This window comes from Trichomonas vaginalis, chromosome IV (assembly GCF_026262505.1).
Source record: "Trichomonas vaginalis G3 chromosome IV, whole genome shotgun sequence".
NCBI lineage: Eukaryota > Parabasalia > Trichomonadida > Trichomonadidae > Trichomonas > Trichomonas vaginalis.
Window position 1 is genome coordinate 3,532,670 of NC_067206.1, and position 19,418 is coordinate 3,552,087.

General features: G+C 34.0%; 11 protein-coding genes and 8 pseudogenes across 19 annotated transcripts, besides 4 other annotated features; 7 read left to right on the forward strand and 12 right to left on the reverse strand.

Annotated features, from left to right (window-relative positions):
- Positions 1–14,840: part of a mobile genetic element that runs on past the window's edge.
- On the forward strand, positions 6–290 carry TVAGG3_0021330 (uncharacterized protein; the record flags this gene model as incomplete). The annotated part of the gene is made up of 1 exon (XM_051220139.1): positions 6–290. The coding sequence occupies one exon, from the start codon at positions 6–8 to the stop codon at positions 288–290; it is 285 nt and encodes a 94-aa protein (XP_051105125.1).
- On the forward strand, positions 628–1,553 carry TVAGG3_0021340 (annotated as a pseudogene). The gene has a single exon. A coding segment is annotated over exon 1 (926 nt).
- TVAGG3_0021350 lies at positions 2,202–2,617 on the forward strand (annotated as a pseudogene). The gene has a single exon. A coding segment is annotated over exon 1 (416 nt).
- On the reverse strand, positions 2,634–2,865 carry TVAGG3_0021360 (annotated as a pseudogene). The gene has a single exon. A coding segment is annotated over exon 1 (232 nt).
- TVAGG3_0021370 (protein of unknown function, DUF4106 family) lies at positions 3,559–4,008 on the forward strand (the record flags this gene model as incomplete). Its single annotated transcript, XM_051220140.1, has 1 exon — positions 3,559–4,008. The coding sequence occupies one exon, from the start codon at positions 3,559–3,561 to the stop codon at positions 4,006–4,008; it is 450 nt and encodes a 149-aa protein (XP_051105126.1).
- On the reverse strand, positions 4,407–4,920 carry TVAGG3_0021380 (annotated as a pseudogene). The gene has a single exon. A coding segment is annotated over exon 1 (514 nt).
- TVAGG3_0021390 (organellar and viral DNA polymerase type B) lies at positions 5,683–6,297 on the reverse strand (the record flags this gene model as incomplete). The annotated part of the gene is made up of 1 exon (XM_051220141.1): positions 5,683–6,297. The coding sequence occupies one exon, from the start codon at positions 6,295–6,297 to the stop codon at positions 5,683–5,685; it is 615 nt and encodes a 204-aa protein (XP_051105127.1).
- Positions 6,841–7,089, reverse strand: TVAGG3_0021400 (organellar and viral DNA polymerase type B; the record flags this gene model as incomplete). The annotated part of the gene is made up of 1 exon (XM_051220142.1): positions 6,841–7,089. One exon carries the CDS (start codon positions 7,087–7,089, stop codon positions 6,841–6,843), a length of 249 nt encoding a protein of 82 aa, XP_051105128.1.
- Positions 7,098–7,125: a terminal%2Cinverted (terminal inverted repeat of Mariner transposon ID:TVAGG3_0021410).
- Positions 7,098–8,402: a mobile genetic element.
- TVAGG3_0021420 lies at positions 7,194–8,322 on the forward strand (annotated as a pseudogene). Its single transcript has one exon. A coding segment is annotated over exon 1 (1,129 nt).
- Positions 8,375–8,402: a terminal%2Cinverted (terminal inverted repeat of Mariner transposon ID:TVAGG3_0021410).
- On the reverse strand, positions 9,513–10,175 carry TVAGG3_0021440 (uncharacterized protein; the record flags this gene model as incomplete). Its single annotated transcript, XM_051220143.1, has 1 exon — positions 9,513–10,175. One exon carries the CDS (start codon positions 10,173–10,175, stop codon positions 9,513–9,515), a length of 663 nt encoding a protein of 220 aa, XP_051105129.1.
- TVAGG3_0021450 (His-Me finger endonucleases family) lies at positions 11,607–12,191 on the reverse strand (the record flags this gene model as incomplete). The annotated part of the gene is made up of 1 exon (XM_051220144.1): positions 11,607–12,191. The coding sequence occupies one exon, from the start codon at positions 12,189–12,191 to the stop codon at positions 11,607–11,609; it is 585 nt and encodes a 194-aa protein (XP_051105130.1).
- Positions 12,256–12,480, reverse strand: TVAGG3_0021460 (phage tail repeat-like family; the record flags this gene model as incomplete). The annotated part of the gene is made up of 1 exon (XM_051220145.1): positions 12,256–12,480. The coding sequence occupies one exon, from the start codon at positions 12,478–12,480 to the stop codon at positions 12,256–12,258; it is 225 nt and encodes a 74-aa protein (XP_051105131.1).
- On the reverse strand, positions 12,859–13,011 carry TVAGG3_0021470 (uncharacterized protein; the record flags this gene model as incomplete). Its single annotated transcript, XM_051220146.1, has 1 exon — positions 12,859–13,011. The coding sequence occupies one exon, from the start codon at positions 13,009–13,011 to the stop codon at positions 12,859–12,861; it is 153 nt and encodes a 50-aa protein (XP_051105132.1).
- On the reverse strand, positions 13,030–13,432 carry TVAGG3_0021480 (annotated as a pseudogene). Its single transcript has one exon. A coding segment is annotated over exon 1 (403 nt).
- On the forward strand, positions 13,543–14,179 carry TVAGG3_0021490 (annotated as a pseudogene). Its single transcript has one exon. A coding segment is annotated over exon 1 (637 nt).
- Positions 14,841–14,880: 40 nt separating the features above from the next.
- On the reverse strand, positions 14,881–15,695 carry TVAGG3_0021500 (annotated as a pseudogene). The gene has a single exon. A coding segment is annotated over exon 1 (815 nt).
- An 18-nt stretch (positions 15,696–15,713) lies between these two features.
- TVAGG3_0021510 (uncharacterized protein) lies at positions 15,714–16,562 on the forward strand (the record flags this gene model as incomplete). The annotated part of the gene is made up of 1 exon (XM_051220147.1): positions 15,714–16,562. One exon carries the CDS (start codon positions 15,714–15,716, stop codon positions 16,560–16,562), a length of 849 nt encoding a protein of 282 aa, XP_051105133.1.
- A 4-nt stretch (positions 16,563–16,566) lies between these two features.
- On the reverse strand, positions 16,567–16,809 carry TVAGG3_0021520 (serine threonine-protein phosphatase family; the record flags this gene model as incomplete). Its single annotated transcript, XM_051220148.1, has 1 exon — positions 16,567–16,809. The coding sequence occupies one exon, from the start codon at positions 16,807–16,809 to the stop codon at positions 16,567–16,569; it is 243 nt and encodes an 80-aa protein (XP_051105134.1).
- An 18-nt stretch (positions 16,810–16,827) lies between these two features.
- On the reverse strand, positions 16,828–17,190 carry TVAGG3_0021530 (uncharacterized protein; the record flags this gene model as incomplete). The annotated part of the gene is made up of 1 exon (XM_051220149.1): positions 16,828–17,190. One exon carries the CDS (start codon positions 17,188–17,190, stop codon positions 16,828–16,830), a length of 363 nt encoding a protein of 120 aa, XP_051105135.1.
- Positions 17,191–19,418: the final 2,228 nt, after the last annotated feature.

Genomic DNA, 19,418 nt, shown 5'->3' on the forward strand with positions numbered 1-19,418 from the left:
TACTTATGCGTATAAACAATACTTTCTCTGCTGGTTTGCCTATTGTTCATTCGAATGCAGAATTTTCAACCTTAGTGAACTCAAACACTTTGGCAAGTATAACGTTGACATTAGTTGACGCAAACTTTGTTCCTGTAAAACTTTTATGTCCTATGTATTTGTCAATGACGGCAGAAAGTTTCGAATTGGAAGATGCAACTGGTGAAAGTATTGTATTACAAGAACAACTTCAACAACAAATAGCTCAAGAACAACAAATGCAACAAATGGAACAACAAAGTCAAGAATAAAAAAATAATATTTTTTTTTTTTATAAAAATGTACAGAATAGATGTTTCAGATTTTTATGACTTCCAAGCATTCAGAAATATGTGTCCATTTAGAGACTATAACAAAGCAGTCGAGAATTTGAAACGTTTAGTCATTTATGTTGACTCTGCCCCAGAATGTTATGTCATGAAAGAATGGGATGTTGTCTTTAACAAACCAAGAGCAACAATAGTTTCAGAACAAGAATGTAGACAGAAACTTAAGAAAATAAAAGTCGTACAAGTTGGCATGAAGATGTTAGATGCTTGGGATATCTTATTGTCAAAGTTAGAAGATTTTTCAGTTCGAGGTATAAAGTTCTATACACCTTCTCCAAACTTCTATTCTATCTTCACTGGATATAAATATGAACAAGTAGAATGGAAAGAAAATATTATAGAAGCTTGGTTAGACCATGTCAAAGAAATTATATGCAATGGAAACGAAAAGGTTTATGAGTATATCTTATGTTGGTTTGCAAATATCTTACAACATCCAAGTGCTAAAAATGAAACTGCTCTCATTATAATTGGAAAACAAGGAACAGGTAAGAACACATTCTTTACAGATATCTTATGCAAACTGTTAGAGGGCTATTCGAACCCGAATATGACAAACTTAGAAAACATCTGCGGTAAATTTAACTCTTCAATAGAGAATATGAAACTTATAGTATGTAACGAACTTCAAAGTATAGATACAACAAAGGTTTTAAACTCAGATGCTTTGAAGAGTCTTATAACAGACAAAGTTGGAGTTGTTGAAAGAAAATATAAAGACCAAAGAGTTTGTGAAAATGTTGCAAATTTCATCATGGTTTCAAACAACGCCGTTCCGATGAAGTTAGAAAGTTCTGACAGAAGATATGTAGTTGTCAGAACGTCAGAAGCTCATATGCAAGATACAGAATATTTTGACGACTTAGCAGAAACTTTAACACCTAACTTTTACAACCACTTGTTCTCATATTTCATGACATTAGATATTTCTAAGTTCAATCCAAGACAAATTCCATATACGAAGAGAGACAAACATTGTTAGAAGCAAACAAGAGTGTATATGAACTGTTCATAGAAGAAAGCAACTTTGAGTGTTTAGATGAAAGGTCTTTATATGATGAATATAAACAATATTGTCAAGAATATGGTTATATGACAGCGTCTAAACGAACATTCTTGGCAAATGTCAAAAGTCTTTTAGACATACAGAACGGCGTATATACAAAGAAAAATTTTTCTGAGTAAATTTTAAAAAAAATATTTTTTATTTATTTGAAATGTACGCTGAGTTTGTGGAACAGCGTTGGGAAACATGTTTGTTAGATGAGAAATATGAAATTCACTGTTGTGAGTCATTTGAAGTCAAACAAAAAGACAAAAAGAGTTTTAAGCGAATGTGAGCGAAATGACGGATATACTAAGATGAGGATTGGTGGAAAACACTATTTAAAACATGTTGTCATTGCAACTCATTTTATACCGAACCCTAACAATTTACCTTTTGTAGACCATATAAACCATATAAGAAATGACAATAGACTTGAAATTACGTTGGTTACTCGTTCTGAAAACAATAAGAACAAAAGCAAATTTCGAGAATTGTATTCGAATTTGTCGACGAACTAGAAGATGAAACAATTGAAATTACAGACTATGGTAAGCATACGTTTGAGTTTTACTACTATAGCGAAGAACAAGACTCTTCTACTTTTATACCGGCGTAAACTATAGAAAATTACAAGTATATTTTACTAAGGCAGGCTATGCTTATGTAAACGCTAGAGATACAGATGGAAAATACGTTCAAATACTTCTTAACAAATTCAAGAAGCTATATGGTACCATTTTAAAACGTTTTTTTAAAAAAAATATTTTTTTATCCGATAAAAAAAGATGACAAAATTCAATCTCAGTAAATAAGTACATGTCAGGACTTAAAGAAGAACTAGACCCATTCGCATATTGAATGTTTACTTCTACAATTTGAAAAGTCTACATTTGACAAAATTTGGAACATTGCACCAGTTAAGTTTGCTGTTGTTAGAAAAAGTGGTGCAACTTTTGAAGACTTAGACATAGAAGGTTTGTTAGCAGTCAAAGAAAATTTTGACAGAAAGTTCTAAACTCGAAGAAGGCAAAGCATACAACTTGTTATACCTTATGAACCAAAGAAAGCAGACGACTATGAATATTAGAGTCTAAGATAGTTGAAGTTCAAGGTAAATTGGGTAAAAAGATTTTAGAGTCTAAGCCAGTGTTTGCCCCTAAAGAGGAAGAGAACATTGACATTGGACCCAGAAATGTTCTAAAAATAAAATTTTATTTTTACATGTCATATCTCACCTTCTCTGGAAACTGGTTCAGGTTCTTTCTTCTCTTCTACTTTCTTTTCTTTCTTTTCTTTCTTTTCTCTCTTCTTCTTCTTTTCTGGTGGAGTTATGTCAAACTTCTCAGAACCATATTTATGTAAAAGTTCTTTGTCCTTTAATAGCTCTTCTATTCTGTTTTCTATTTCATCTTCAAGAACAGCGCATGTGCCTTCTTTGCATTCTAAGAACTTTTGTTGGACTTCATCTTTCCAATCGGCGTCATCTCTGTCAACAAGTCTGTCATTGACAAATTTTAAGACTTCTCTGCTTAATGTTTTATGGTTCTTGTCATATTCCCAGAAACAGAACTTTAGAACAAATTCACCTTTCTTGTTACACTATGTAAGATTTTATGGTCGACAGATGTTTTTGCTGTCGAAAAGTTTGTCTCGAATATAGATAGCGAAATCGCTAGACATTTTCAAAAAGATAAAAAATTTTAATTTTTCTAAAAAATATGTTAGAAAAAAGTTTGCTGACATTGACAAGAAATTTGAGAATGTTTTAAACAAGAACAAGAGAAAGTTAGAAAATGCTCAGATAAAGCCTATACATGACAAGTTCTTATTTGCTCAGAATGGTTATAACAGGTCTAATTGCCACCTGGGTCGGGTAAGACTTTCACTTATCTTAAAATGGCTGCACAACAACAAGAACTAGATGAGAAGAACCCATTATATGAGTTAGTTGTTATTTGTAGTACTTCTGGTCAATTTGACCAAACCGTCAATTCGTTCAAAGATATTATAAAGAAGTCTAAGTTAGTATGTATAAAGGATACTGAGTTGTTAGATTGGATAAAGAAGTACCAAAGAAGAGTTTTGAAGTACAATGCTATAAATGGAGTATATAAATTCTAAGTTCAAAGACCCAAATGAGGAATGCAGAGAATATTAGAGAAGAAACACTTCAGAAACAAACAGAAAGAGATAGAATACATTTCGAAGAAATTGCAATCTTACGATTGGAAAACGTACCCTCATAGATGTCTTCTTATCTTAGATGACTTTGCTTCTCATCCTTTGTTAAAGAACAGAGAACAAGACATGTGTCGAATTCTTAAGAAGCTCAGACACTTTAACATCTCAGTCGTAATATGTGTACAGACAGCAAAGAGTTTAAGTAAGGATGTTAAAAGAATACTTACTGACATTATACTTTTCCCTGGATTGTCCGAAGACGATTTCATGGAACTTATGAAAGAGTCCATGGCAGGTAAGTTTGACAGACATGAACTATGGGAGAAGTACAAAGTCATACAAGACCCTCATACTTCTTTCAGAATTCATATCTACGCAAACAAAGTTCAAATTGTAAAAAGTCAAGCTTGAAAAATCTAAGTGTTTAGTCTTAGTAAGTCTGTTGTGGTGCTGGGGCTGTCGGTTCTTCTGGCTTTGGAAGGCATTCAGGAAGAGGAACGTCAGTCATCCGTTTGTGTCCTGTTGGATGGAAGAACTTTTCCTGTCGGATGGAAAAAATTTTCCTGTCGGATGGAAAAAATTTTCCTGTCGGATGGAAAAAAGTTCTCAATTTTCGAAAATTTGAATGGTTTACGGACGAACAACAAGAAAAATTTTTCCAGTTGTCGGGAAATTTTTTTCCAGTTGTCGGGAAATTTTTTTCTTGTCTGAAGGAAGAACTTGGAATGCCAGAAGGATTTGACAAGACAATTTACCTTATAGAGCTACCTGAGCCATCTGAAGTCAAGCTTGAAAAATAAAGAGTTCATTTACTCTGCTTGTTTGAAGTTGTCAAAATACTCTGTTATTTTTTCTTTCAGTAGCGGCAAATCTTCTTTGAAGGTAAGTATTGTACAACCTTTAATATCATAGTGTGTTTGAGGTAACGTATCTTGAACTATTTGTTTCACATCTTCATTTGGTGTCATTGAAATCGGTAAGTTTTCGCGATAGAACCAATTTCTGTCAGATTTGTAAATCTTAGCAAGGTCGTAAAAGCTTTTGTTGTTTCTTCTGACTAAATGCAACATAACCATATCTTTATCTTCTTCATTTTCCATCTCTTCAGTATAAATCATATACTTATAGTTCTTTTCCTTTCCTTTGGTACCGAACGGGTATTCTTTTCTGAATGCTTTTGTCTTTTGCTTCAATGACTTCATCTTTTGCTTGAAGTTTCTTTTCCATCTCTTCACGTTCTTGTCTATGAATTTCGTCAAGAAGTCTGTAAATATACCAAGCATAACGAGGTGAAGCCCACATTGCAACAGCATTTACAAGAAGTCTATGTACATAATATCTCTCAAACCAGGAGCCAAATTCTTGCGATTTTCATGAGTTTTAGGCAAGACGATTTTTCTCGGTCTAGAGAAATTTCACTCAAAAGTTCTTGTGTGCTTTGGTTCCTAAACCAATCGTCTGCGTGTTTAGTATCTGGAGCAAAACATGCTGTCAAAATACTTTGCATTTGGTACATATCGTCTTTGACCGAACGAATGAGACGGAGTTGTTTGTTAAACTGAACCCACTCATATTCTTCATTTATAGCTTCATGGACTATAACTGTTGTTGTGTTCTCTGTTGTTGACATATCTGTCTTTACATACAAAATAAAAAAATAAATAAAAATAAAACTAACTTTATTTTTTCTATCTTAAGGAAATTCATGATTTTTGTTGCTGAATTCAATAAAAATAATGTTTAGGTGAAGAGGTGAAGCCCACATTGCTACAGCATTTACAAGAAGTCTATGTACATAATATCCTCTCAAACCGTTTGGCAATTTTTTACGATTTTCATGAGTTTTAGGCAAGACCGATTTTTTACCTACTCGCTGTTCTTTTACGATTTTCATAGAGTTTTGGCGACCCGCGGTTTTCTACCGGTCGCAAACATATGAGAAATTTCGCTCAAAAGTTCTTGTGTGCTTTGGTTCCTAAACCAGTCTTTAGGAAGCTTAGTATCTGGAGCAAAACATGCTGTCAAAATACTTTGCATTTGGTACATATCGTCTTTGACTTTCACAAAAGACCAAAAATAAACGCTTTACATGTATTTTTCAGCAACTTCGTCAAATAATTTTATAGCACTATCTATCTCATCTACTTCAAACGTTTCTTTACCTTTCGTGGGAGCACCATACATTTTCTCAAACTTTTCAAGTAGTTCTGTTTCAGCAGCTCTCATATCATTAACAAACACAACCTTAACTCTATTGACTATACTGTCATATCTTTGAGTTATATTAAATGTTCTTCCTATCTTATATCTCTTTGTATTGAAGTCCTTTGGTTTCTGAACGATGTAAAGTAAGCCTTCACTGCAACGTTCCGTATCGAATGAACCATATGTTATGAAATTATATCCAACAACTGGGTCAATCCAGAACAAAACTACTGGTATAAGACTTTTGTCGATGAGATATGCTCTTGTTCCATAGAATCTTACCGATATCATAAGCTCAGGATTTTTTGTCAAAATTTTCTGAGTAGAAGCATTTTTAACCCAGTCGTGGGATGTTTTCTTTTCAGATAGTGTTAAAATGTCTGACAAAGAATATTTTTTGTATTTCTTTGAGTATCTTACGTTTAAATCACCTATTCTAACTATTTTGGTCTCATTGTCTATCTTTCTAACTGTTTCAAACTCAATGTTTAACATTTTCTGTTCTTACATACAAAATAAAAAATAAAAAAAATAAAACTAACTTTTTTTTCTATCTTAAGGAAATTCATGATTTTCATACGGAATCTCTATCCTCGGTTTTTCGAGGGTAGCAATCTTATGAGGAAATTCATGAAATTTGGTCATTTTTCAGCAAAAATAATGTTTATGTTAGAATGTTAGATCTAACCTGTTTTCTAACCTTTTTCTAACATGGTCTAAAACACACAAAACTCATGAAATTTCATACGGAATTCAGCAAAAATAATGTTTATGTTAGAAGGTTAGATCTAACCTCTTTTCTAACCTCTTTTCTAACATGGTCTAAAACACACAAAACTCATGAAATTTCATACGGAATTCAGCAAAAATAATGTTTATGTTAGAATGTTAGATCTAACCTGTTTTCTAACCTCTTTTCTAACATGGTCTAAAACACACAAAACTCATGAAATTTCATACGGAATTCAGCAAAAATAATGTTTATGTTAGAAGGTTAGATCTAACCTGTTTTCTAACCTCTTTTCTACCCCAGTTATTTTATAAGCGTTTTACATGGTAAACGTTATGAATTCGTGAGACTTTAAACAGTTTTGTAGCCTCTATTTCTTCGCTGAGGATATCGAATGTTTTAACTATGCCGAAAGTTTCTTTATATTTCTTCTTGACGTCAGATAGAAGGAAATCTTCTGCTGTTGGATAGTTTTTGTTCAGAAATTCTAACATGTTCATTTTATCTTCTGCTGGTTTCTCTACTTCTTTCTTTAAATCTGCATAGTCGTTTCTCATTCTTTCTATAGGGTGTCCAAAGGTGCGTTTAGCACAGCGCTCTATATGAGACTATTAAAGGAGATATATGCTGATTATAAATATATAATAAAAAATATGAATATATGTATATGATGAGTAAGTTGTATTTTGGCGCCATGCCGGGATATAAAATGAATTTTGAGACAAGAGGCGGTTTCGCGGGAAATTTTGGCGGGATTTTTTTTCATTTTTTTAATGAATCATAAAGAAAACATCCTCGCTCTTGCAAAAAAATGCAAAGACTGTAAAAAAATCTACGAGACATTGGTAAAATGCTTCGGTATGGATGCTCCTAGCTATTCCACTGTAACGTATCATGTTAGGATGTATCACTTCATGAACAAAAAGGCGCCCATCATAAAAATTGACAAAAAATCGCCGGATCAAAGAAAAATCAAAGCAATTCTTCAAGCGCTAGATGAAGACCCAAGAGCATCACTCAGAAGGATAGAGGAGATGACAAAGATACCACGTACAACAGTTAGTTATTATCTGCACAATTATTTGAACTACAAACTAGCGTATACACGTTGGGTTCCGCACAACCTTAATTCAGTTCAAAAAAAATCTAGAGTCCAATCTTCGAAAGAGCTCCTCTCTATATTGGGTGCGTATCAATCCAAGAAGTTTCGCTTTTTAGTAACAGGGGACGAGTCTTGGTTTCAATATGCAACAGAAGCCAAAATCATGTGGATCCCGAAGGATGAAAATCCGCAAACATTCCCGAAGAAAAAAATTGACACACCAATGATGATGTTGTCGGTTTTTTGGGGCGTGAATGGCATCATCGCAATTGATATTCTTCAAAAACCTAATACGATGAATGCTCAGTATCTAATTGACAATGTTCTTACTCAAATTATCAATTCTGATGAGTTTGAGAAATCCAAACAACAAAAACAAAAGTTTGCAATTCATTTTGATAATTCAAGAGTTCACAAAAGTCATAAGGTAATGAATTACTTGGTGGAAAACAATGTCAAAGTTGTTCCAAACCCAATTTATTCACCTGATATTGCACCCTCTGACTTTTATTTATTCGGCACGCTAAAAAAGAGAGCTGAAGGACGCGAATTCGCGAGTCCAGATGATCTTGAAAATTTTGTAAGAGAGCAATTTGAGAAATTTTCTCATGATGATTTAAAGCGTGTCTTTCAAGCCTGGATCGATCGCTGCGAACGCGTGATTGAATCCATTGGTGATTATATTTAAATAAACTTTATATATATGTAACTTGTTTATTTCTATTCGCAGTATTCAGGTTTGTGCTAAACACACCTTTGGACACCCTATATCTCTTTGACGGAGTAGTTATATTTCCTCATTGCTGCCTTACATTTTGAACATTGCGGGTTCATTTTAGCATTGTACATTGAAATTTGTCCTGCAAGTACAACTAAAGCGTCAATGGTTTTCTTTAACTCAAACATAGCGGGTCTTATTTGTTCGTTCCATACCTTACCTCTTCTATCTTTATCTCTTATCTGCCATACACATTCAGCAACTAACGAAACAAAGTTGTCGTAGGTCTTAAACTCCCCAGATTTATATATGTCAGAGATGTTCTTATATACCATATCGCAGTCTTTGTCCATAACCTTATGGTTGCAATGAAATCCTAGAAACTCATAGTTTACCTTACGAATGAACTTCTTTATTTCTACCGAGTCAGTCAGTCCGACTTCTATTTCATCGAATTCTGGAATAGTGAGTTTTTGTTGTTGGATTTCAGGCAATTTGGGTAGATGGTCGATGAGGTCCTGCATGTCGTAAAGATACTGTCCATTTGTTTCATCCTGTGCGGTGCAATCTAAATTATTTGTTAAAAGTTCTTGCTTTATCTTCTGGATTGTTGTTTCGAAAGTATATGAAGAAGGAATGAAGCTTTTCATCTCTACTAACATAGATGTTGGATTCATGACTAAAGAGTTTGGTGCTGTTGTTGCTAACATGTTCTTACAATAAAAATAAAAAATATTTTTTTTAAAAAACTAACTTTATTTTTTATGTTTTTTGTGAAAGTGTCAAAACTCATGAATTTCATGAGTTTTCTACGATGTTAGAAAACGTGTTAGAAAACGTGTTAGATCTAACATTCTAACATAAACATTATTTTTGGGTCTTTTACGCTCATTACGAAGAAGAAGTCTTAACAAAACATTTACGATGAAGAAGTTTCGACAAAACATTTACGATGAAATTCATGAAAATTCATGAAAATTCAAGAGGTTAGAAAAGAGGTTAGAAAAGAGGTTAGATCTAACCTTCTACCCTAAATTATATTTTTGCCGAATTCTGTATAAAACTCATGAGTTTTAGACCATGTTAGAAAAGAGGTTAGAAAAGAGGTTAGATCTAACCTTCTACCCTAAATTATATTTTTGTCGAAAAAAATGGTTCATTTACTCACAATATTTTTGTACAAAACGACCCCAAACTTTTAACTTCTTTTCTGCAGCTTCTAATGCTATCTTAGCGAGTTCATATTCTCTAAATTCTCTCTTTAAATCTTCTTGTTCCCATTGGTCTAGTTCGTATGGCGAGTCTCTATAACCAGAACATATCTCACGTTCATGTTCTATTTGTTTAAGCACATTTTTTCTAACTTCTTGTTCGAACAAAGGTTTAGCATTCTTTACTGTATCTTCAAGTTCTTCTTCATCTAATTTCTCATGAACTTTCTTGTCTATGGAGTCCAGAATTTTTCCAACTGCTATGCAATATTTTGGAGAAGCCCACATTGCTATATAGTTTATAAGTCTTGGGTCTACATACATTCCTCTAACCTGTTTGATTTCATCCGGAATTCCTGCATGAACTGTGTATAAAAAGCAACCCGCGGAATTCCGCGGGTTGGTATATTCTTCACAAAATGCCTTAAAATACTCTTCCCAGGACTTATTTTCCAACAACCTTCTAAAGTCTTTCCTAAACTGCTGACACATATTTGTTGCATTAATGTAACCATCCTTGTCTCTACGTAAGACTTCAATACCGTTATAAGTGCCTTTTGTGAATGTTTCGCCATTAGATTTGTTCGTGAACGTTTTTGCTTCGACTGTCATACTGTTCTTACAATAAAAATAAAAAAATATTTTTTGGTGGGACGTCGGACATTCGTTTGTGGCTTAACCGTCGGACCACAACGATAAAAATCTCGACAAAACATTTACGAAGAAGTCTCAACAAAACATTTACGAAGAAGTCTTGACAAAAAATATACGATGAAATCTATTTCCTGTGTTGTTGTCAAAATGTCATGTTGTCACACTTTTTCAGAGAAGTTAAAATGACCGAGTGACATGGTGACACCTTCAGTAAACATCTCATTTTAACTCACTTTTTTTCTATCTTAAGGAAATTCATGAAAATTCACCTGTTGAACTTTGTATAAAAAGCAACCCGCGGAATTCCGCGGGTTGGTATATTCTTCACAAAATGCTTGTTTTGAGGTCGAGCCACTTTTGGCTCCACCGTATTCTTTCAACCAAAAACTCATTTTTGTCGAATTCAGCACAAAATTCAAGAGTTTTAGACCATGTTAGAAAACATGTTAGAAAACATGTTAGATCTAACATGCTAACATAAACATTATTTTTCAATACTTTTTCAGCACTTTTCCGTAGTTATATATGAAAGACAATTCGAGATAAAAGTCATAGTACAATGGAATAATATGTTGCACACCATTTGTTGTGAACCAAACTTGAAAGTCAGAGAAACTGTTACTAGGTGGTTCGTAGAATTTAGAAGCAAAGTCATAAAAGTCCTTACCAATACATAGAAAACTATTGTTGCTTGAACTGAAACTTGCATGACACATAACATTTTGAGGGTCAAACACATTTCTATAAACTGTCAAATCTGCTGGTGGATGTATAAATTTAAAAGGCCCGTCAGGTGGTAATGGTTCGTTCTGGTTTAGTAACCGAAGAAATTGTGCCCAAGAACGTTTGTCTACTTGCCAAAATAAAAACTGTGTATCTCTTGGAGGGTTAATTTCAATCTTTTGAAATGAAACGGTGGAGTTCATCTTATCGTATTCTAGTTTCAGATAGTACGTTCCGTTTAGTAAAGAGTCGTATTTTTCTTGAAATTCCCAATAGTATTTGTTTATTTGAGTTTGAAAGTCATTTAGAGTTTTCTCAAGACTTTCGTCTGAACGAACCGTAAAGATTCTCATTTCGTCAAATTTGTCTATTAGACCATCATCACCTTTATACTGACCATGAAAATCTACTGCGAACATAAATGCGTTAGTTCTATTTGAAAACAAAACTCTTCTAAATCCTATTGCCTTTGCTTCTGAAGGACTTTGAAGCCAACGAATTGGATAGTCAAACTTGTATGTTCGGGATGAAATTTCTTCATCTGATACAGTCCTACCAGCGTTTGTAAAGATATAGTCTAACGGTTTTGTATCTGCTACTTTTGTTCTTTGTTTTTCAACCTGAAACATTTAATATATGTAAAAATATACTGTTTTAAAAAATGTTTTAAAATGGTATGCCATATAGCTTCTTGAATTTGTTAAGAAATATATGAACGTGTTTTCCATCTGTATCTCTAGTGTTTACATAAGCACAGCCTGCCTTAGTAAAACATACTTGTAATTTTCTATAGTTTACGCCGGTATAAAGGTAGAAAGAGTCCTGTTCTTCGCTATAGTAGTAAAACTCAAACGTATGCTTACCATAGTCTGTAATTTCAATTGCTTCATCTTCTAGTTCGTCGACAAATTCGAATACAATATCTCTAAATTTGCCTATGTTCTTACTGTTTTCAGAACAAGTGACCCAACGTAAGTTTTCAAGTCTATTGTCGTTTCTTATATGGTTTATGTGGTCTACAAAAGGTAGATTGTTAGGGTTTGGTATAAAATGAGTTGCAATGACAACATGTTTAAAATAGTGTTTTCCACCAATCCTCATCCTAGCATATCCGTCATTTTGCTCCCATTCGCTTAAAACTCTTTTTGTCTTTTTGTTTCTGACTTCAAAAGGCTCAGAACAGTGAATTTCATATTTCTCATCTAACAAACAAGTTTCCCAACGGTCTTCTTCAACAAACTCAACGTACATTTCAAATAAAATAAAAAAATATATTTTTTAAAAAAATGTTTTTATTTCATGCAATGTTTTTCTTTTACTTTACATAACCACCTGCTGCCATAAGCCTTTGACGCCAACCCATACCAGCTAATGAAGGTTGAGTTGGTTTAGTTTCCAAACTAAACTTTGGTTTTGGTTTATCTTCAGTTTTTGGTTTTTCTTCTTCTATCGGCTTTTCGTCACTTTTCGGTTCCTCTGACTTTACCTCACTTGCAGGTATGGTTGTGTCGTTAGTATCTTCGTAAATATCATATGCCATCTGTTTTTGTTTTCCTTTCAACTTTTTGTGTTTGTTGTAAAGTTTAGAATATTTCGACTCTAAGTCAATGAGATGTTCTATAATGAACTGTTTGTCAGTGAAGTAAACTTTTCCATCTGTTGTCTCGAAACTCCTTCAGACTTCAATATTTTATTTGTGAGAGTCTGTTTCTTTTTTGAGATACTAGCCGTTCCATTTCTATGAAAAGTGACTTTGTAGTTAGGGTTTGTATTTCCAGACCTGGCACTTTCTATTATTGAATTTTTCTCTTCATCTGTAAGTTCTTTGACAGGTTTTGACAATGGTTCTGAACTTTTTGTTTGTGGTGTCAAATCTACCGTTTCAACTTCTTCGGTCATTTCATCTCAGTAAAAAATTTTAGTTTGGTTTGTTTTCAACTGGTTGTTGTTGTTTTTTAAGTCGGTCTAAAACTTCCTGAGGTATAGGAAGAACTTGACAAACACGTTGTGTAACTGCTGGAAGTCGACAAATCCATCTTGAACCCATTTGTCTCAATGCTGTATTGTTCATTTCATCTCAGTAAAAAACTTACATTCCCCACGTTTGAGGCGGTTGAGGTTGGTTATTGTTTACCCATTGTTGTGCATGGTATATATCCTCTGTTAAAGAATCTTTCACCTTGGTCCATATAGTGTCCTGCTTGGTTATAGTAGTCATTTGCTTTGTTATAATAGTTTCCTGCTTGTCTTCCTACATTGTCCATCCATCCTTGAACTTTTCCTCTTGTTTCAGGATTTGGAATAAGATTTGTTGCATCTCGTGCTACATCCCAACCTTTCTGTACAGTTTGTATAATAGGTTGTGCTTTCTCTTTAAGTATACCTAATGTACTCAAAATCTTCCTTCCAACCCCAAATACACCTCTGGCTATTGTTCCCACTGCGGGTAAAAATCTAGATGCAACTCCTGCTAATGCGCCAAATAAACCCATTTCTTATAGGATAAAAAATGACGAATCCAAACAAGGACCCCTATGTTTCTAAAGCGACAAAGAAAGCACTCATGATAAAAATCTTTAGTTCAACACCAAATGCTTGGTTTATGGATATCTTGGAAAACATTCCGAGGTATAGAGAAGATGGACCTCCATACTGGCTAATATTTGTCGGTCAAAACACAAGATACTGTGAAGCCATACCATTACAGTCCAAAAATATTTTAGATATCTTAGCAGCTTTGACAATATTCGTTGACAAATACCATCCAACAAAACTGACATCTGACTGTGAAAGTTCTTTCAAATCAGATGATGTAAAAAACTATCTGCGTTCAAAAAATGTAAACCAATATTTCATTGTCGACCAAAACCATTCTGCTCTTGGTGTCATTGACGGTTGTATAAAAATGTTAAGAGACTTAAACCAACCACAAGGTGGTGAAGCAAATGAAATGTCATATGACGACAAATATAGACACTTCTCCATGGCAAAGATGAGACAAGTTTTAAATATTTACAATAGCCGTAAACAAAAAGGTTTGGGAAACCACTCCCCCGAAGAAATGAAAAACAACCCTGACTTAGAGAAAGACTATATATTTAATAATTTAGTCAAAAGAGACAAACAAGAAAGAATGCCGGGCTTCAAACTTAAGAAAGGCGACAAAGTAAAAATAGAAATACCTAAACGCGACCCATATGAAAATACTATTGACTATGACAACAATGGGAACTCGACAGGTACTCACATTCGTGTTCGTAAAAATAGAAGAAAGTATACAAGAGAATATTATGAAGTTTTAGGCAAACATGGCAAAATGTACACACTGCAAGCAGAAGATAAAACTACTATTGTCAGACCTCGTTTCAAACTTGTCAAAGTTCAAGGTGGTATACTTTCAAAGACAGTTCCTAACAAATATAAGACAACTCCTGACCAATATGCTAAAGAAGTTGAAAATGACGACTAAGCAATTCTATACCATGCGTAAACTGTCATGTAAGGTGGCATGTAGTCTTTACTTTGTCCCGTTGTTTGCGTATATCCTGAAACGAAATGTGTATGGTCTCCTTCTCCCTGAGTGTCATCCCAGTAACAATTTATAGCAAACTTAACGTCGTCTTTAACATCATATCCTTGACCTTTTGTCATTCCTGACCAATCCCAATATCTATGCTTATGCCAACCTGCTTGAGATGTACTTAAATCTATGTAGTGACTGTGTGCAGGTAAATTTTCACCTGAAATCGTTTTACTTCCACCTGTTTCCTTTGAAGAGTTTGCACAATACAAAAACCTGTCGACTATTTGAGTCCAAGTTCCAAAACCAAGTACTACTTCTGGTCTGGTAGAGTTCATTGACGTATAAATAGAACCTATAGGATATACTGTTTGAAGTATTTCTGTCTTTAATGTTTGAAGCTCTGTTTTGTCTGCTTTTTTATATAACTTTTCTTCAAGTTCATTTACGTCAGAGATGCTATGTCTATGATATTTTTGTGGGTATGTTCCTTCTGTCCATGCGAAAATACGTTCTTTTGTTGCATCTACATATCCTTTTATCCATGTCGAGTCTGCTTTTGTATTCCTTAACTCTGTAACACCTTTCTCAAGCTCTTTCAACTGTTGTCCATCTTCCATTAAACCTCTGGTATGACTTGAAACCGTTTGTGCCAACATATCTACAGTTTCTTTGTCGGCTTTAAGGTCTAAACATCCTGAAACCCATCCTGTATCGGCTTTCGTTTTTAAAATCTTTGTTGTCCGTTCATGGTACCAGTCAACCCTTTCTTTAATTTCATTGTCTTTTTCATCCACATATTCCTTATATGCCTTCTTCACTAACGCACTAGCCACACATGCTAACTCATCGTCAACATATGTTTTATCTGCTTTCTTTTCAACATCCTCTTTCGTTGCATAAGCTTTGTTAGCTCTTTCTTCTTCTTTTGCTATTGCATCGTCTACATACTCTTTGTCAGCTTTGTTGTCAACATCTGCTTTCAAAAGAAGTTCAGATATAGGTTTCTCGTTTAAAGTTCCTTTTGTTGGATTTATACAGACAGTATGGTTCTTATTGTCTTGAAATAGAAACTCATCTGTCATTGGGTTTAATGTCAGTTTTAAGTTTCCTTCTTTCAATGACTCAGATATCTTAGAATAGTTTGAAAAGTTTGTTGTGTTCTTATTTAGAGCTTGCATAATGAGTTGTCGGTTGTGTTGTATTTCTCTCATAGACGCTGTTTCATTTGACATTTTTATTCTAGATAAAATATGCTTCCAATAGAAAAAGAAAATTCAAGAGTTGCTACAACTAAACCATTAGATGAACTTTTTACTAATGTCGGTCAAAAGTTTGAGACAGAGACCGTAAAGCATGAAGGCTATCGTTTTGACTACCCATTAAGATGGTTAAGAGACCCATCTGTCACAAAAGCTATTGGCTTTCGTAGAATGAAGTTCATTTCAGAAGCCATACATGGTTTCCCATTTACAGTCGGTTTTGAAGTTCGATACTATAACAAAGAAAAACGTATGTATGAGAAATTTGAACAGGGAAAACTTTTACAAGTGAATTTGCTTGTAAACTTAGAAACAACTCTTCAAGCTTTTCAAGAAAAAATAAACGACATCTATATCGAATATGCAAACCAGTATAACATTGACGAGGGAGAGTACCATCTCGATATTATATATGACAGGAAAAATGCAACTGTTAAAATCGATAGAATAGAAGACCTTGGAGAAAACGTTTATATTTCTACAAAATATAACAACTTGGCATGGTATAGATTTTTGAGGATGTTAAATCAGCCTGCAGAATATCCAGTACACCCGGACTTTTATGAAGTCGAAAACCCTAATGGAACATATGAAAATGTTTTCGACTCAGATGCTATTATAGTTCATGCTTCATTTTCTGGTGCACAAAACTCTTTTTTATGCTTGGCAAATGACTTTTACGAAAAACCTACAAAGTTATATGAACCGCCGAGTGGAAGTATTTCAGACTTTCAAGTATGGTTTACAACAGATGGAAGAAAGAGAATAATTCCATTATACCATGCGTTTTACTTAGAACTTAGTTTCATATACAACTACTATCGAACGGTAAAAATATAATTTTTTAATACGGTTGAGGTGTTGGATTTGGTTGCCAACTAGACTGTGGTGCAGGTTCAGGCTGTTGTATAACAGGAGCTTGCTCTTCTGGTTCAGGGTCTTTAGGTATAATACCAACGAACTGACCTACTCTTTTACCAATATTTTTGACTCCGTTCCAAATTCCTCTTCCGACAGATTTTATTCCATTCCATATACCTCTTCCAACATTTCGAAAGAAGTTTCCTATTCTTCCAAAGAAACCCATTTTACTATATGTAAAAATCTAATGTCCGCCTAGTCTCTTACGTTTCCTGTTGAGTTCCATTGCATTCTTTAACTGGAGCTCATACATTCTGTTTCTCCTCTGGTAGAAAACATATTCTGGGTCAACTCCTGTGTTCGCGTCATCTGCATAAAGTTGTTTATATCCCACTTCAGGGTTTGTATAAAACTCTTTCCATCTCATATTTGCATACCATGGTGGTAAGCCTAACGCAGCGTCATTTGACATGGCAGTTTGCATTTGTACATCTGTTGGCACTTGACCATAGTTTGCCATTGCAGTTTGTATTCTAACTTCATTTGGAATATTCTCTGGGTTTGGTTGTCCAGGTTGCTGTGCATTCGCTAAGTTCTGTGCGTCCATTTAATATTAGATAAAAATATCTCTTACGAGTACATATACTGAACATTTGCAGGCATTGGTTCATCTTCATATTCTCTGTACTTTTCTGCCACGTCAAATAAATAAATGACACAATGGAAAAAACCTAAAACAAGTAGTCCCATTTCAAACCACATTTACTTACTAATAAAATTTCTTTGTTATGACACTTTCTCCAGTTTATAGGACCTCTCTCATATTCTATCTTGTCATATATAAACTCATAGTCATGTATGTCCTCTAACCATCTCATAACGGTTTCCAAACCACTTTTATCGGATGTAAAGTAAAAGCATGGATGGTTATGTAAAACGTCTAAAGTTTCTAAAGAGTCTCTCAAAGTCCAGTCTACTTGGTATTGAAAATCCCATGTGTTATAGAACGGCGGGTCCACTATAAAGAAAACATTTTCCTTGTCTTTATATTTTTCATACAAATCTGTCCAATGACATCTCACAAACTCTATACCCTCAATATATTTTTCTATGTCCTCTTTGAAAACATTTGTATAGTTAAGATATAAAACTTTTGACATAAGTGTTTCAATGTCATGAACTCTTATAGAACCACTATATAATAGTCTAGCAGATATACTATCCCAGTCTATATATTCTGCTTTTTTCAAAACCTCTCTCACAATATTTTTCTTATCTAATGGTATACGTTCCATCTTACCTATAGGTATCTTTTCTTTTAACTCTTTCAATATATTGTTTGTGTCTGGTATATGTTTGAGACGGTCCATATAGTTGTCGAAGTCATTGCATATAATCTTTGAGTCTGGGAATATTGTATGGCACAAATGGGATATATAGAAACTTCCACCGAACAAATCTACAAATGTTAGACCATTCGGTAGTTTCTTAAGTTCTCTCAATATAATATCTTTACATCTACTCTTATTTCCAAAGAACGGTAACGGAGGTTTTGTAAAATTCATTTATATATAATAATAAAAATGTTTTTACCCGAAAAGTGACAGAAAAGTGACAAAACATGAAAACATATATAATTTGTGAAAAGTGAAACATTATATAATGTTTTCGACCCAGAAGAAGGCTTCTTCCCAGAAGCAATGGAGGAAGAAGAAGAGTCCTCCGAATAAAAACTTCATTTATACTAAACATCAACATCAGGGCTAGAAGGCACGAAGTGCCTGGAAGCCCCACTCCCCTTTTTTTTTTTTTTTTATTTTGATTAACTATGAATAAAAGCGTCGCCATATTCAATTTTTAGTTACTTTTTTTTTCGTTTTCTAAAAGAACCTTAAAAGTGCCAAAAAGGGTCTGCAAATTTTGAATGCAAAAGAATTAACTTTAATATAGAAATAGCATCTGATTTTAGTGCGATTGCACAAGGATTAAAAAGAATTTTGGAAGGCATAAAAAATTGTGATGTTTACAATTTATTTTGACACTCAATGAGCTTTTAAAAATTGTTTTTAAGACCAAATATTAAGTTTATTCAAACAACAATGATACAAATAGATATTTTACTTAGTATATTTTTATCTCCCTCGGGCTCGAGTCTCTATTTCTTCTTTGAGCTCGAGATTGAGTAGTATATTCTAGCCGAGTCGACACATGTATTTTTTTGATCTGGCGCCGAATGCTTTTGTTTTCCCCTCTTTTTGTTGTTTTCTTCTCATCTTCTGTCTTTGTTCTTTTCTTTTGTATATAATATTATTGCAAAATTTGCTTTTTACAGGTACCGAAAAAACTCGATAGTACGGGAAAAAACTCAATAGTACGATTATTTTTCCCCTCAAATCCATGATCGCACTATCTAGTTTAATTTGAGTGTAAAAATAGAACCTACTAACTATGTAGATTCTAAAAAACTTATAATGATGTCAAAAAAATTGAATGAAATTTCATCGCTGACCACGGTTGCCATATCCCAAATGGGGTCAAGATAGGCTTTCCAGTGGTAGTAGGTGTCTTTAACTCAGCCTTCCGCCACACAGATAGAAACTATCATCTTCCATGATTGTCTATCTGCAGTAGGGGCTTTGGAAGTGCTCAAATTTCCGACCTGCTTGAAATCTTCACTCCAACTTCAAGAACATCGGGATTTTACTGTGTCAGTAGGTACAAATAACGATGTTGTTGAAGTTGGGACGGAGTGTTTCAGCGGGTATGCCAAATTTGGTATGCGGTGCTCGAAGAGCGAAACTCGAGAGTATCGCAATCAAATGCAAACAAACAAAG